Below are 16,031 nucleotides of genomic sequence, written 5' to 3'. Positions count from 1 at the left end.
TAAATTCTATTTCGTACGGTTTTGAGTTATTTTCTATGTGAGACTTTTTTTTATGCGGTCCCTGTTGACCGCATAAAAAAAATATTTTTTAATTGTTTCGCGAAAACTATTATTTACAGCCATTCGTGAAGTTTCGTGAGATTTTTTTTAATGCGTTTTTTTTAATGCGGTCCCTATCCCCCGCATAAAAACAGGTTTGACTGTACTGTGGTGGTGGTGTTTTTTTGTTTCATGTAGGTGATGCCCTGTGTGAGAAAATTTGGCATGTCTTGTGGATTGTTGATGATATGAGTTAAATGTTTAGCTAGTTCCTGGTGCAGGGATGCATATTTTTTGTACCAGAAATTGTGAATGTTATCTACACCACATGCTGTCCAGTTGTGTGCTTTCTGCATTGAGATGTCTTGTGTATTTATTTCAATGCAATGCATACTAGGTGTGTCCTGCATGATTTCTCTCTCCTGTTTGTGCATGACAGCAGTAGACCAAAGAGAAAACCAATAAGTGAGTTTTTCTTCAGTTGACATGCCATTGTGTTGGAAATCAGTAGTGGATTTGGTATTAATTTGCCTGTAGAAGAGTTTTTCATTGTTTGTGAGTAATTTGTTTTGTTGTTTCCATACAGAGCAAATGTTGTACTGTTTGAATCATTATGCTTTGGTTGCAAGTTTTTGTTTCAGTGTGTCAATGCATTATGTGATGTAGACATTGTGTTGTTTGTATTTTGTGTATTTTAATTTTCCTGAAAATTTTTTTAGTTATTTCATTAATTCTTGTTTTGTTATTAGCATATTGTGTCAGTCTGCCTATATGCTGTCTAATATTGTTTATTTGTGTTTCTGTTCTTCTTTGCCAGGCAGGCTTCAGAAAGATTTTTAATTTGTCTGCTTCTATGGATGCAGTTTTAGTCCATGGTAAGTCACTACTGTCACTGCACCAGCATAGACTAGTGTGTGAATGTCTGAGAGAGTAGAAATAGAATGAGAGCAATCTGGTAATAAGGTGCGTTTCAAATTTATACGGACATGAAAAAATTAAAGTGACACCCAAATTTGCTACATTAAGTGACAAATGTGATTAAAAATGACATGGATTTACATGTTTCCACACTGCAAAAGAAGAATTTTAATCAAACATTAACATTTTTGTCACTGAAAATAATATTTTTGAAAATTTTGTACAAAAAAACTTACATATTTATCTGGACAGGTTTCAAATTGCAAAGTTTCCTTACAATTTAATGGCCAATGTAACCACCATTTAACTTAATTACATTAAATACTCGATTAGGCATTGTTTCAATTAGATTCTGAAGGAATTCAATCTTAAGTTTATCCCAAGCATCTGAAATTGCTGCCTTCAAATCATGAATTGTGGAAAACTGCTATCCATTGGTATAAACTGTACGAACCATCATTTCCCAAAGATTTTCCATTGGATTCAGGTCAGGGCTTCTAGCAGGCCATGTCATCAGATTAATATTTTTATGTGTAAACCACATTTTTGTTGATTTAGAGGCATACACAGGGGCATTGTCTTGTTGAAAGATCCAATTTGGTCCACAAATATTTGGTCCAGCTTTCAATAAATGATCTTCAAGCATGCCTTGATACTTCTCTGAATTCATTCTTTGAGTTATAAATGTTAAATCTGTGGTTCCATTGAATCCAAACGCACTCCACACCATTATTGATTCTCCACCCATTTGGCATTTTGAAAATATTTGTTTTTCGGTTCTTAAATCATGCCAATAATACTTCCAATCGTCTGGACCATCTAAGTTGAATTTTTTTTCCATCACTGAACAAAACTTCAATCCATTCTTTGGACCATGTCATGTGTTTTTGTACCCAATCAAGTCTGTCACTTTTGTGCTTTAATGAAAGTGGTGGCATTACAGCTTTTTTCTGAATTTTAACATTGGAGATTTATTTAAACTCTCCAAACTGTTGTGCTGCTACAAGGCAAGTCTAATTCTTGTTTTATTTTTCTTACTGATGTCTGTTTTGTGGAGCAAACCTTGATGATTTGTCTACAATCTCAAGGTGTAAGCTTGGGTTTTGGACCTGTCTTGAATTTTAGTACATCCTTGCCACGTCTTTTTGATAAATAATCACTAACATTGATTTTGGACGATTTATATATGCTGCAATTTCTCTTATTGACTTGCCTTGTGATTTATAGGCATCAATCTACCCTTTTTTCATAATCAGATAAATTCTTTGTTCTACCCATTTTAGAACTTTGAACAACATAAAGAATTTGTATTACAATTAGATATGTAAGCTAATTTGCACATTTCAATGCTTGAAACTAAACAATATTCTATTTAAGTCATGAAATGAGTGCCTGTCCATATAAATATGTAACAGTTTTTTTGTACAAAATTTTCAAAAACATTTTTTTCAGTGACAAAATGTCAATGTTTGATTAAAATTCTTATTTTGCAGTGTGGAAACATGTAAATCCATGTCATTTTTAATCACATTTGTCACTTAATGCAGCAAATTTGGGTTTCACTTTAATTTTTTCATGTCCGTATAAATTTGAAACACACCTTATGTAAGTGTTCACATAACAGTGTTTTTCCTTGTAAAGGTCGCTTTTAGCGTCCTGAGTCGAAACGCCGCACGACAGGATAATTAGTCCCACCTGGCGCTGGGGCCATAAATGGCCGGAAGGATCAAAGGAGTAGCGTCTCCGCTTAAGGGTCATGTGTTGGCCACGTGCCGACCAGCTTGGGAAAAAAATGTAAATAAAGCACGGACGCAAATGTAAGCTACGTCGGCAGGAAATAGGGCGGACGTCTTTGAAAGCTCTAAGAAAGGGAAGGAACTGATTGGTCGCAGGAGGTAGTAGCAGGATCCCTTAAATTGGTAGGGTGGCGAGCAAAACGGGGAGAAAGGGCGAGAGACCGGATACGTGGTGATCTCTGACACTGGGTAAGCCTTTGAGGTGTATAGAGAGAGCGGTCTCCTCTTGGAAAGTCCTCCGGAAAAAGGTTAGTGTAGAGACGGATGGCCACGCGGTTGAGCCATCTCCGGAAAAGCGACTTGAGTTCCCCGGACAGACAAGCCGACGTGCGGCATCACAGCTTTGTTACAGTAGCGTATGTAATGTTGTTGAACATTGTACAGACTTTGTAAATATTTGTAGTGTAAATAAACTGTATATAACTACTTGTTGAGTGTGGAGGTGTAGCTTTCCTCGAACCATCTAACGGACATTCTCGAGTCGTAAAGAACAACTCGAGACGGAACATTCGTAAAGATCGCAACGGAGTAATAAGGATCTTCACTTTCCTATTAGTTTAGAAGTGTTGATTTTGGGAATGCGTGGCCATTGTGCAAGGTTAGTGCCTGTAAATTTAGTGATTGCTTCTTGGAAAGGAGAGAGAGTATAAATTAAACCTGAATCTATTTCAAACAGTGAAGAAGTGTCGATATTGTCAGCTTCAGTGAAAATACTGGTGGTAGGAACAGTATTGTCAAGGCATATATCTTGATAATCCTGATGGGTAATGTGATTGTTATTGATGCTCTGAGTATTTGTTTGTTGCTTTAATTGTTCTGGAATTTGTTGTTTGATATTGTTTGTGGTATAAGATTGTTATATATAATTGTTTTCTTTTTTATCAACAACCCTTTGTACAATGACTATGAGATAAGCATAATGTGAAAACAAGTGATGTAACTGTTGTTTATATGCTGTCAAGTCTGTTTCAAGTTTTGTGATGGTGAAGTAAGTACGGATAATAAACTCATTCATTTCTGATGTCCATTTCATCCGCTGGTGTGGTTTACCTGCCTTAGGGTCTGTGGTTAGATTACTTCAGAAACATCAGAAGTAAGCTGGTTTCCCACAACTGTTGTGGGGATTACAGTAACCATACTAGGACCAGTGCTGCTTTTACCTCTGGTGGCCAAGAGAGACTGTGACAAATTTTTCAAACACAAGCCTCTGCCTAACTCATGAGTGTGGATCTTGTTAACCTGGGCGACGTGCAAGCTGGTATTACACTTGGATCATGTTATCACCATGGTTAGATCTTCACACATGTGGGTTCAGTCACTCTTGGTTTCATTTCTCCCCATAGACCTCACTGACATCGGTGACCTTACCGGAAGCAATGCTCTAGCTGGCAGAGCTCTGTGGTTCATCAGAATTACTGAACTCTCTCACCACAGCAAGGTTGAACTGGGGAGAAAATTGTTGTTGTTGTTGTTATTATTTTCCTATTTGGTGTACAGTACATACTAGTCCTAATACAATGCCAGAGCAAGGTCAGTGATGGCTCATGGTTGTGTAATGTAGAGATACAGTAAATATAACTACTATTTTTAAATCCCCAATATACGAGGGTAGTATTTTTTCAACCTCTGATGGTCCATAAAACAAAAACAAGTGTAAATAACAAAAACTTGGCTACCTCTGTTTTATAATAGAGTAGTAAATTAATCTCTCAATAAATTATAACTAAAACTACATAAAACTAAAGGAAATCTAAATTAATATTAATAAATAAAAATAGAGTATTACAATGCAAACTCCAATGTTTGTTTATTTAAACTTTTTGATGCTCTAAAAGTATCTTATTCAGATGTAGCAGTCATAGAACAGCAGTTATCAATTGGTGATACACCAACTGCCATATAACACTCTAATAAATCTACAGTCAGATTCATACTTAAAAACTAGCCAAGATAATTATTAAATAATACTTCAAGAAAGTTAATACTTTTGAAAAGTTATCTTAAACTAATCCTAATTTGTCAGTTATTAATATCATAAATGCATAAGTTTAATCTGATCACAATAACCAGCAACATTTTACACAGGAATATACAACTGGTTTGGTAAACAGGTTTTGTTTACATTAAGTGGCTGATAACATTAACCAATGATCACAATAAGTGCCAACTACTGTATTTATTTTAAATATAAGTTTCAATTTCTCAAAATAAAACTTTGTATATATGTTACAGTAAAAACCCATTTTTAGTTAAAACGTGTTTTAACTAGTTGAAACTAGTTTTTACTGGATGTCATTGTTAAAACTAAAATTTACTGCTAGTCAAAAATGAATTTGAGTTAAAACTAGTTTTAACTAGACAAAACGGGTTTTAACAAAATGGCTCAGTAAAAACTGTTTCGACCAAGGTCATTCAGCTAACACGTTCCTGTAGTGTATGATGAATTTCGTATCGCTTTAGCCCTTTTCCCCCGACACCTTGTTTACGTTTATTTTGCGATCCCTCCTAGGGCAATATAGGTCAGTCAGGCGATATTATTTTAAAAGTTCACCAAAAATCAAATTATCATTATATCTATATGAGAAAAATCACTTACATTTATTAATATCTTTAGTTTTAAATACGATATTTTTCAATACATTTTATTAGAAAAATTTATAAGAAAAAAATAATATATATCAGAACTGACACACAAACTTGATAATTTGTAACATTTTGTGAAAATTAACATTGTCTAGTTACATAGTTGTTTGCTGCACTGAGCCAGAAAAACGTAGAATATTGTTTTGTACAATTCAATATAACACTTATGCATGTACAGTATGTTTATTCGTTGTGAAATTATCGCACATTATATCAAACATTTGTTTGAAATCAAAATTTTATACCGCTATCAACTAATATAATGAATTATTATACTTTATTCACTTCATATCGAACGAGATTATATCTGTTGTTAATAAATTTTACAAAAATCAATATTTACCAAAGTAACAATGAATCGGTACCCTCGAAGTTTTGCTTAAAAAGCCAGGGTACCGATCGATCGATGCCTTCAGAGACAAAGGGTTAATTAATGTTAATAACACAGATGTGTGACCAATATTTTCAATAAATATCGTATTAAATAATACAAATGTTTTAATCCCAATCATCACTTTATTTATTTCTCCCAAACATATTTATGTAGCTAAAATTAGTTTTAACTAATGTTAAAAATTAAAACTAGTTTTATCTAAAATCAAAACATGTACAGCAATAAATTCTAGTTTTAACTAGACAAAATGGGTTTTAACAATGACATCCAGTAAAAACTAGTTTCAACTAGTTAAAACGCATTTTAACTAAAAACAGGTTTTTACTGTAACATATACTATATCACCTATATCTCAAACTGCACTTACTGTCATACATCAAAAATGCTCCAAATAACCTTTAACATGAGCTTAATTTTGCTACCAACGAATGTTTTCGGTCAGCTTCACTGACCTTCTTCAGGCTCGAACACAAAAAAACTTCATTCAAATTGAAAATTCTTTTGCCAAACAGAAATTCTGGAATGCTTTTTTTAAAAACAAACTATCGTAGATTCAAATGTGCCAGTTTGCTATGAAGGTCAGTGAAGCTGACCAAAAACATTTGTTGGTAGCAAAATTAAGCTGCATGTTAAAAGTTCTTTGTATATACTTTATAAATTCAGTTCAGATATCTACATCCTTTGTAATAACTAAATGATGTATTTTCTTTCTATCTTGATATAATAAATCAGAGTTAAAAAAAACAAATGTAATAGATTATAAATATTTTATAAATTAAATTTCTTTAATAATAGAAAAGTTATTTTAATATCTAATCAAAACTAAAAATGTAATTTTATTAACATAATGAATGCTGATAATGACAATGTTAGAGTGATACCAAAATCACTTGATTATCAATTTATTTACATTAGATGTCAACTTATCTGAAATAGACTATAGTTTTTTTATTCTGAAAGAATTATTTCAATTGGTTTAATTTTACATTTTTCTTACTAAGGTATTTTCTTCATATTCATTGTAATATATGATATATAAATATATTATCATATATAATTCAATAAATCTAAAATTGATATTAAATCAAAAACTCAAAATGACAACAATATATTTTCCCAATTTACAATAATAAATATGAATTTTATTTTGAGTTAATATTTTCTAAATATTCCAAAAATTATTTATTAATATTAAATTATTAATAATCAACACTTGCAGATGAAGTCACCATCTCTTAAAATTTTAAAAATTTTAAGAGATGGTGACTTCATCTGCAAGTGTTGATTTATAAATAAGGTCTTCATTTTCATAAAACCAGTTTGGAAAGAATAGAATAATATGGCCAGTTTTAAATAGCATAGCAATAATTTTTTTTTATCATACATATTCATTTTTCAGCATATTCACTATTTAGAGTAATGTTAATATAATGAGACTCTTATAATGTCTAAACTCAGAAAGAGCTGTTGCTGCATTATACCCATTTTCATAAAATTACTAAAAACACAATTAATGCGTAATCAGTCAGAGTAGATGCATGTTCATAATAACTACCAATAAGATATATGCTTGGAACAGTTTGATTGCAACAATTATAGCCCTTGGGTACTGACAAAATGAGAAACAAATCAATTTTATGATAAGTTTTCCTTCTTTGGGGTCAAAAGCACCTCTACAGGTAAATTTTGAAACTAAAATGTTTTCGTAGAATGCTTTTCCCCATGTCCTGTATACTATACCTCCCAATTTTAGTGTCATTCCAATTGTCAAATACTAGAAAATTTCAAATAGCAAAAGTTTAATTATGGCCATCCCATATTACTGCATTTCATATTTTAACATAATTCTGAAGTACTTTATAAAACCAATTAAATTAAAAATACTTATTTTAATATAACTTAAAATTAATATACCTGCTTTATGTAATAATTCACAAGTCTTTAAAGCAGCTGCCATTTTAGCTAATTGTTTTTTTGGCATAACATCTCCCTATTATATAAAACAACAATATTTCATTTTATGAAATTTAATTTTAACAATGTTATCTGAAAATAAATAATTAAGAACATACTTACATTAACTGGAATTTTCATTGGAGAATTTATAGGAAGTCGTATAATACACTGATAACCTATAAATGAATTTTCAAAAAAAATTTCTTTTATCTTCCACTTTGGAGTTAACTTAGTAAAAGTATCGCTTGGAAGTTTTACACAATACCTGCAATTACATAAATTATTTTCTTCTCAAATACAACTTATTAACTATTTTAAAAATGTATGCATTTTTTTAAGATCTTTTAAGAAAATTTAGTTGGTAATTTTATCAAATAAAATTTATTTCTAATTAACACAAAATCCTAATTTTATAACTGAATATTGAAATGAATAACTAAAATATCTAAGTTTAAAATACAAAAAAATAAACATGTGATAGATATATAACCTGCTTAAAATAAATAAAACCATTTCTAAAATAACATTTTCTCAAAAGATAAATATAAATAATTCTATTAAGATTTTTTGATGAAATCCAAAAAAGGCATATCTAATGCAGTAATGCTCACAAAAAATAAGCAACGTTAATCATTTTAGTCATAATGTAAAACAATAAAGAAAACATTAAGCTGTAAATAAAAGCAACAATTTTATCATGGCACCATAAATTCTCGAAAATACAAAAATAACCACAACACTAATAATTATTATTACTAGTACATTTTATTAATTAAATTTATTACATTTAATTAATAATAATAACAGCATTATTATTATTATTAAACAAAAAAGGTACAAACCTCCAAACCCAGAGAAATTGTGAAGGCCAAAAGGATTTATTTGTAATTGTATAAAACTTACTTTCAACTTCAAATGGCACATTACTTACTGATTATTATTTGGTATGAATGCTATTTCTTAAAAATTTACATTAGATATTTATTTCCATTATTCAATAACATAATATTGAATTCTAAAAACTAAGTTGAGTTTAGTATTTGATAACAAGTTATCATCTTGTTGCTACTTCTGAGTCTTCAGAATGAATAAGACAAAGGCTATGCATCCAATTTTGACCCTCTCAAACAAAGGAAAAAAATTATATCTGTGAGAATTTGCTTGATATCCATAGTTTAATTGTATCTCTTATCTGATATGTGCATATTATTATTCAACTACTTGAAGTAACACTTGCTAGAAAATATATTTTTAGGCATTCTTGAAGTTTGATGCAACAGCACGACATGCATTTAATAATGACGACAGTATATCTCAGCTCCAATTGCAGAAAGTAACATAAAGTGAAGCAACTATAGTTAAGCAATTTTTTTGCAAAGATACAAAAGCTGTATCTCAGTTTTGCATTTATCAATAAACCCAAATTTTAAAGACAAGCCATAAGAATTTGTCAATAAAATAAGAGAATTATTGAAGGATTTAAATATGGGATTAATTGAGATAAGTTTTATTCTTGTCAAGATTGACTTACTAGCATATATTGCTCCAATGGATAAACTGAGAACATATTTGCTTGATTAAATGATCCAGAACTTGAAAAAAAACCAATATATTGATATATACTGTTCTTGATGGTTTCACAATTGGCAATTTATCCAAAAATCATTTTTACTTAAGGAAATTAATTTCTTTTACTGAAAAAAAACTTTTTTTTACTTTGTATAGTTATTTATTTTGTTTTAATGAATAGTAGAAGTCACTTGAATACTTTTATTGTTTAACATGTCAATCTTGAGTTGGAGGGCAAGGATCACAATATCAGCAGCATAAAAAAAAGGATGTATAGCTCTGTATCATTATAAAGTTTAAACTCCAACTAAAACTATTAAGATCATTAACATTATTATTAACATAAAAGGAAAAGAGAATGAAACTCAAAAATGTTTTCAAAGCTATCTGAGTCAGCTGGAATACTTCAAGTGAAGCCAAAAGCATTATTAAATTTAACTGATGCTTTTATGATACTCTGTTTATATTTAGGAAAAAGGGGTTTTTTTCCAGAGTTTACCAAAAGGTTACATAATGAATGAGGTTCTATCAAATGCTTGCTTGAGATCAACAAAAATTACAAATAATCTCTCTTGTGAAAATTTGTTTCATATAAAAATTGTTCAGGATAAAGATATAATTAACACCATTATAAATTCCTAAAGAATTTGGCACAATTCTCACAAAAAAATTCTCCCCTCTTATTTTATTAAAGTAGGATGTGAAAATTTTTTTTATAATTAGAAGAGAGATATATCTGTCATTTTCCAAGTAACCAATATTCCATGCTTTAAAAACAAGGAAGAGAATATGTCTTGATCATTCTTCAGAAAAAAATCAAAATTTTAAACAGAAACTAAAGAAATATAGGAATCCTAAATTCTACAAATTTGCTATTGATGGAATCATACTTCACTGATGTATTAACTTTCAATAGTTTAATAATTAATTTGTGAAGTACAGCTTAGAATGGGATTCAAATATAATTCCAGTAAATCAAGATGCTGCTGCCATGTTATGAATTTTCTTCTTTTGTTTATTAATTATTGAATCCTGATGAGTTAGCCTCTTTTAGATCCTAATGTTGTAAGAAGATAACTGCAAAAGCTGGTTTCAATTTCAAATCAAAATTGATCAAAGTTATAACTTCCTATTTGTTATCAGTATCCCATTTGTTATCAGTATCCTTAATACCAACATCACACTTTGGTATTAAGGTACTTTCAATCCAGATTAAATTGGATTGATGGTATAATGTAACTTAACACATAGGCAATCTGCCAAGATGAGGAGTGCCTCATGAAAGGACTTTTATGGGAAACTGGCCCCTATTTAGGTGTTAGAGAGACAAACTCGTAACCAGCTACCAGTGTTCCTGTGGTTTTTCCAATCTGGTTTGGCCCACCAGACTGGGAAGAGTATACAAATTCTATTCTTTTTAGACAGAAATTATTACCTTTGTGGCACACAAAGACAGATATATTTGCAATCTGAAATTTCATCATTAACAGTAAAAAAAAAATGATCAGATAAAAAGACAGCTCACCTCATTTTAAAATTAAATAACAATTTGGAAATCTGATATTTTGTTTATTATAATCAATTTATAAAAGTATTAAATACTGCATTAAAAAACTGTTAAAAGATATTAAAAACTAGAATAAAACATCTAAATAAACATTCATCATCATCATCATCATCATCATCATCATCATATCATACAATAGCAATATTAAGTAATCTCTCTTTTAATTAAAGTAGAATAGTAAAAGCACCTAAATCCTTATGGTTGTTGGTGAGCAATAGATCTGCTCATAACCTCAGGATTAAGTAACTAGTTAACAGCTAGGTATCAGTAAAGACCTAACTTAGTCTTTCATACTTAATATACTATAATTAAAACCAGCAACCTAGATATTTATCAAGTATAAAGTCATTCACATGCAGATTTTAGATAAGTTCTATATTTAAATGAATTATAATATTCCTTTGAAATTAATAGTGCAAGTAACTCTTTGCTGAATAAAAAGCAACTCATTCACTCTACCAACCGAACATATTTTCAGGAAATAGCACCAAATCACTGGCAACCAGCACTGGAAACTTCAACACAAATTAAATGGATAAAATATATAAATGCACTTATCATGCATGCTACTAAATAGCCAAATTAAAGAGAGATTTTAAATATACATATGAAACCATACATTATTCAAAATATAATTCACACATTTATTCTCAGAAATATACAATAGAATACATATATTAGATCTATTCAAGAACATTTATTTCAAATGATAAAAATCAATAATTTTAAACATTTTCACAAAAAAAATAAATAAATAAATAAAAATAAAATAAATTCTTAAAATCAAGATTTCACACAACTAGCATCAAATATTAATACATAAAAAATTTTTTATCTTTGCGAAATCTGATACTTCACATTTACTCATACATGGATGATCCAGGGCTAACCTGTGATTGTACAAATTTTTTAAACAGTAATAATATACATAATTATTATGAAAATTATGAATATTTTGCAATGTTTACAAAACTATAAAATTAAAATTATATAAATTGCAAAATATTATTAATTATTATTAAACATAATATAAAATGATACAATAATTCCTTTACCTTAGTAATTCCTTGATATTTCATTGGACCATCTTTTGCTTTTATTACAGTAATAATACTCTATGGAATACTGAAAACTGGATTGCATAAAATGTCTATACTTAATTTATAATACAATAATCATATTAACATTTCTTATAATTTTCTTCTCAATTTTATTGGATTTTTGCCTTCTAATGTTTTAAAATTCATCAAAATGCAAATAATGTTTAAAAAATGAATAACCTCAGCTATTATCAGGTCATTTCTCTAATCTAAGAGATTTAAATGAATATGAAGAAGAAATATCTTCTCCTATTATAATATAATTATGAATAAAACTTATAATTTTGTTCATAAACACTTATAATATTAGTTGATGTTTTGGTAGACAGAAAGAATGCTAAGAGAATACAATATTGAAACAAAAACATATATTGAAACAAAAACATTTTAGAATCATATAAATTAAATTCTGATTTAGTCAACAAATCATGAAAAAAGTTTTTAAACAAGTAACAAAAATGAGAACAGCAAAATTTAATAAGTTTAATTAGTATTCCTGGAATTATATAGAATTTAATGACTAATTTCAACAAAAAGTAACTGTAATGTTAGATTAAGCAATACAAATAATTTTTATGGCATTAATTTATATATTATGACAAACATAATCATAAAATTAAAATATTTAACAAAAATAGTTTGACGTATCTTTTATAATTCACAATGAACACACGTAATCAAATTCTGCATATTTATACAGTATGTAGAATTATATAAATTTGATGTAATATGATGTAGGATAAAATAATGGTAAAAGATATAGTATTGGATAAAATAATATATAAAACTAACAAAAGTTAAATAAAAATAAGATACAGCTCTCAAAACAATAAAAGAACAAAAAAGTAGAAAATTCACTAATTATTTTTATAAATCCTTTGTATATAAGCTAATATTAAGTTATTTCATCTTATTTCTCAACATATCTGATCAACTTCTATACATACTTTACAAAGTATATAAGAGAATGTCTTCATGTGAAAATTAAAATTGTATTATTGATTTTTTTTTTTAAATTCAAATTTTCTTTTTATTTCTAAAAACCACTTAAATAATATATATGAAAATTTTCAATTCAAGTTATATTCATTTAACTATAAAGAAGTGTTCAAATTTTCAGTCTTCAGTTTTTGTTTCAGTATATATTATTTTAAAATGTTCTTTGTTTTCTTATAATTTTGTCCAGATCAGAAAAAATAATTATTTTAACAAATAAATGTTACTAATAGTCATTGTCTTATGAAAAAATTTGGTTATTTCATCTTATTAATCTTCATAATATTCTTCTATGTTATTTCTGCAGATGTTTTTTTGCTTTGTTAAAGAGGAAAGGATATTATAATATCATATCAAAATACAATTTAAAATTTACTAATTTTACTAATTCAAAATACAAACAAGAATATATATTATTAACTTGTCAATTCTAAAAATATCTGACAAAAATAAAGACCATCTTTTAAAAAACTTTTCATTCTTCTTTTATAAACTTTATTATTACAATTCATATTTCATCTTTAATAACAAAAATGTCATGCACAACAGAAAAGGATACTAAGACTTTCTCTTAGTTGAAAGAATAAACAAAATTATAGTTAAATTAATAAAAGATCTAATATTACAGAACTGAAAGACTAATACATGTATATAAAGATTATATATACTATATAGTGTTTATACAGTAGAGAATCGATTATCCAAATATCGATCAACCAAAACATCGATTAACTGAAAGCGTTCCAGTCGGCAAATTCAAATTTCTGCTAGTGCTGTAGCGCTGCAGCACTAGCGGACTGCCAATCTAAACTGTAGGCCTACTTTAATGTACTACTTTATGCAAAATATGTATTTGTAAGACGTATGATACAAGATATATACAGTACAGTTTTGTGTATAATACATTTTTTCATAAATGATCAGTTATCCGAAAAATCAGTTATCCAAACAACTCCAGTCCCAAATTGTTTTGGATGATCAATGCTCTACTGTATACACACTGAGTTGCCAAAAAATTAGATACACTCTCTAATAATGAGTTGGTTCACCTTTAGCTTTGATCACAGCCAATATTCTTCTTGGTATGGACTCAACAAGTTGCTGATACCATTGCTGAGGAATGTTGGCCCATGCTAACATAATGGCAGCTCTAAGTTGGGTCAGATTGGATGGTGGCTTTCCAAGCTTTGAACTGATCTTTTGACTTCGTCCCATAAATGCTCCATAGGATTGAGGTCAGGGGACTGAGCTGGCCACGATTGATGATTAAACTATGATTGATGTTCCTCAAACTAATTTGAGACCAATCGAGCACGGTGTCAAAGTGCATTGTCCTGCTGAAAGTGACCATCTCCATCAGGGAACATTACAGCCATAAACAAGTGTATGTGATCACAAACGATGTTGAGGTAAGCTGTTTTATTCAGAGATGTGTCCACAAATATCAAGGGACCCAGTGTACTCCAGGAACCACCACCAGCCTGAAGAGTTGTCATTTGGCAGGAGGGGTCCATGAATTCAGGCTGTTTGCACCATATTCTGCACTGCATGATGGAGCAGGAAACGAGATTCATCAGACCAGGCTACTTTTTTCCAGTTTTCAAGTGACCAATTTAGTCTTTTCTGGACTCACAACAGGTGCCTTTTTTCCTATTTTTCTGTCATACCAACGACACTCTTAATGGTCTCCGGCTGCTAAGCCCATCTTTTGCAAAGTCCATCTTATTGTGCGTTGGGATATGCTTTGTGATGCACCTGTGTTGAATTCAGCTATAATTTGTCATGTTGTTGCCCTTCTGTTGCTGTGGACTCTGCGTGTTAATTGCCTTTCACCTCTCTCGTTCACCAGCCTTTTTGACCAGAATTGTCCTTATCGCTTGAAGATTTTTTTCCTCAACTGCCACTCTCTAAACACTTGAGATACTGTTGGGCAAGAAAATCCTAAAAGAGTTGTCATCTCAGAGATGCTGACACTAATTCTTCTTGCACCGACAATCATCCCTTGTTCAAAGTCACTTAAATCTTTCGTCTTACCCATTTTGACATTAATTTTCATGATAACTATGTTGTCTGAAGCTGAGCACACCTTATATAAGCAACTCTACATCACTATCAGACTGGTTTACTTTCAAATAAGGGGTGTCTCTAATTTTTTGGCCACTCAGTGTATATGTGTATTAATCTTTATATAGTATACTGTGTATAGTATAGTATAGTGTATATATATATATATATATATATAATACACACAGGTATCCCTAGTATAACACAGCACTTCTACAACATGGTTTCGGTCTAACACAATTTGAAAAGTGGGGTTATCCCACGTACAACATGACTTCTGGTTTCGCTGGTTCAAGAACGTGGTTTGAAAATTCAAGAAAGTGTCCATACAAAATTTCCCAATTTTTAACTGCAAACTCTGTAATTTGATATTTTTTTATTCAAGTCAGCATATGTGTTATCTCAAATTTGCCCATAGATTTTACAATATTGAAATTTTCAATATTTTTGTTCCTTTTGTCAAATTTATTTTAATGAAAACTAATAGAACAAGGAGGGAAAAAATTGCACTAACTTTCCTATTAACGAGGTATTGTTGACATTGCTTTCAGAAATTAGTATTTAAGACTGTCACAGTGTTTTGATTTTATAGATTAATCTTTGTATTTAGTAAAGTTTATTTAAACATTTTTAGGTAAGTGTTCTTAATCTTTTTTTAACTGTATGTAAGTAACCATTCATACAAAGGCAAATGAAACACAGTGGTATCTCGATACTTGAACTGTTCTCAACTCAAACAATTCGTATTTGAACACAAATTTTGGAGAGAAAGTGCTTCGGTACTTGAACTGAACAAACAAGGGTCCCCTAGAACAAATTTCAATTAATAACATATTTTTATTTTGTCATCCATAAAAATTTTTTATGATAAAAATAAGAAAAATGAAGACATTGTTGATATTTCTGACCAAGATCAACAAAAAAGCTTAGCTGATGATGATACTTTGTAAAAAAAAACACCCTTGTTTAACTAAAATTAATATTAATGC

At 29.7% G+C, this 16,031-nt stretch overlaps 1 protein-coding gene across 1 annotated transcript in view; it reads right to left on the bottom strand.

The window, feature by feature from the left end:
* Dcr-1 (Endoribonuclease Dcr-1) overlaps positions 1–16,031 on the bottom strand; it is a 113,767-nt gene that overhangs the window by 33,285 nt on the left and 64,451 nt on the right. The window contains exons 6-7 of the mRNA XM_067280334.1: positions 7,867–8,011; positions 7,705–7,780 (exon numbers count right to left, since the gene is read on the bottom strand). Of these exons, the coding sequence (XP_067136435.1) occupies positions 7,705–7,780; positions 7,867–8,011 (221 nt within the window). The remainder of the gene's footprint in view (positions 1–7,704; positions 7,781–7,866; positions 8,012–16,031) is intronic.

Source organism: Centruroides vittatus, unplaced genomic scaffold, assembly GCF_030686945.1.
Source record: "Centruroides vittatus isolate TY-2023 unplaced genomic scaffold, ASM3068694v2 contig_883, whole genome shotgun sequence".
Lineage (NCBI taxonomy): Eukaryota > Metazoa > Arthropoda > Arachnida > Scorpiones > Buthidae > Centruroides > Centruroides vittatus.
Note: the sequence above shows the minus strand (reverse complement) of the source record. Positions and strands in the feature narration are given on the sequence as shown.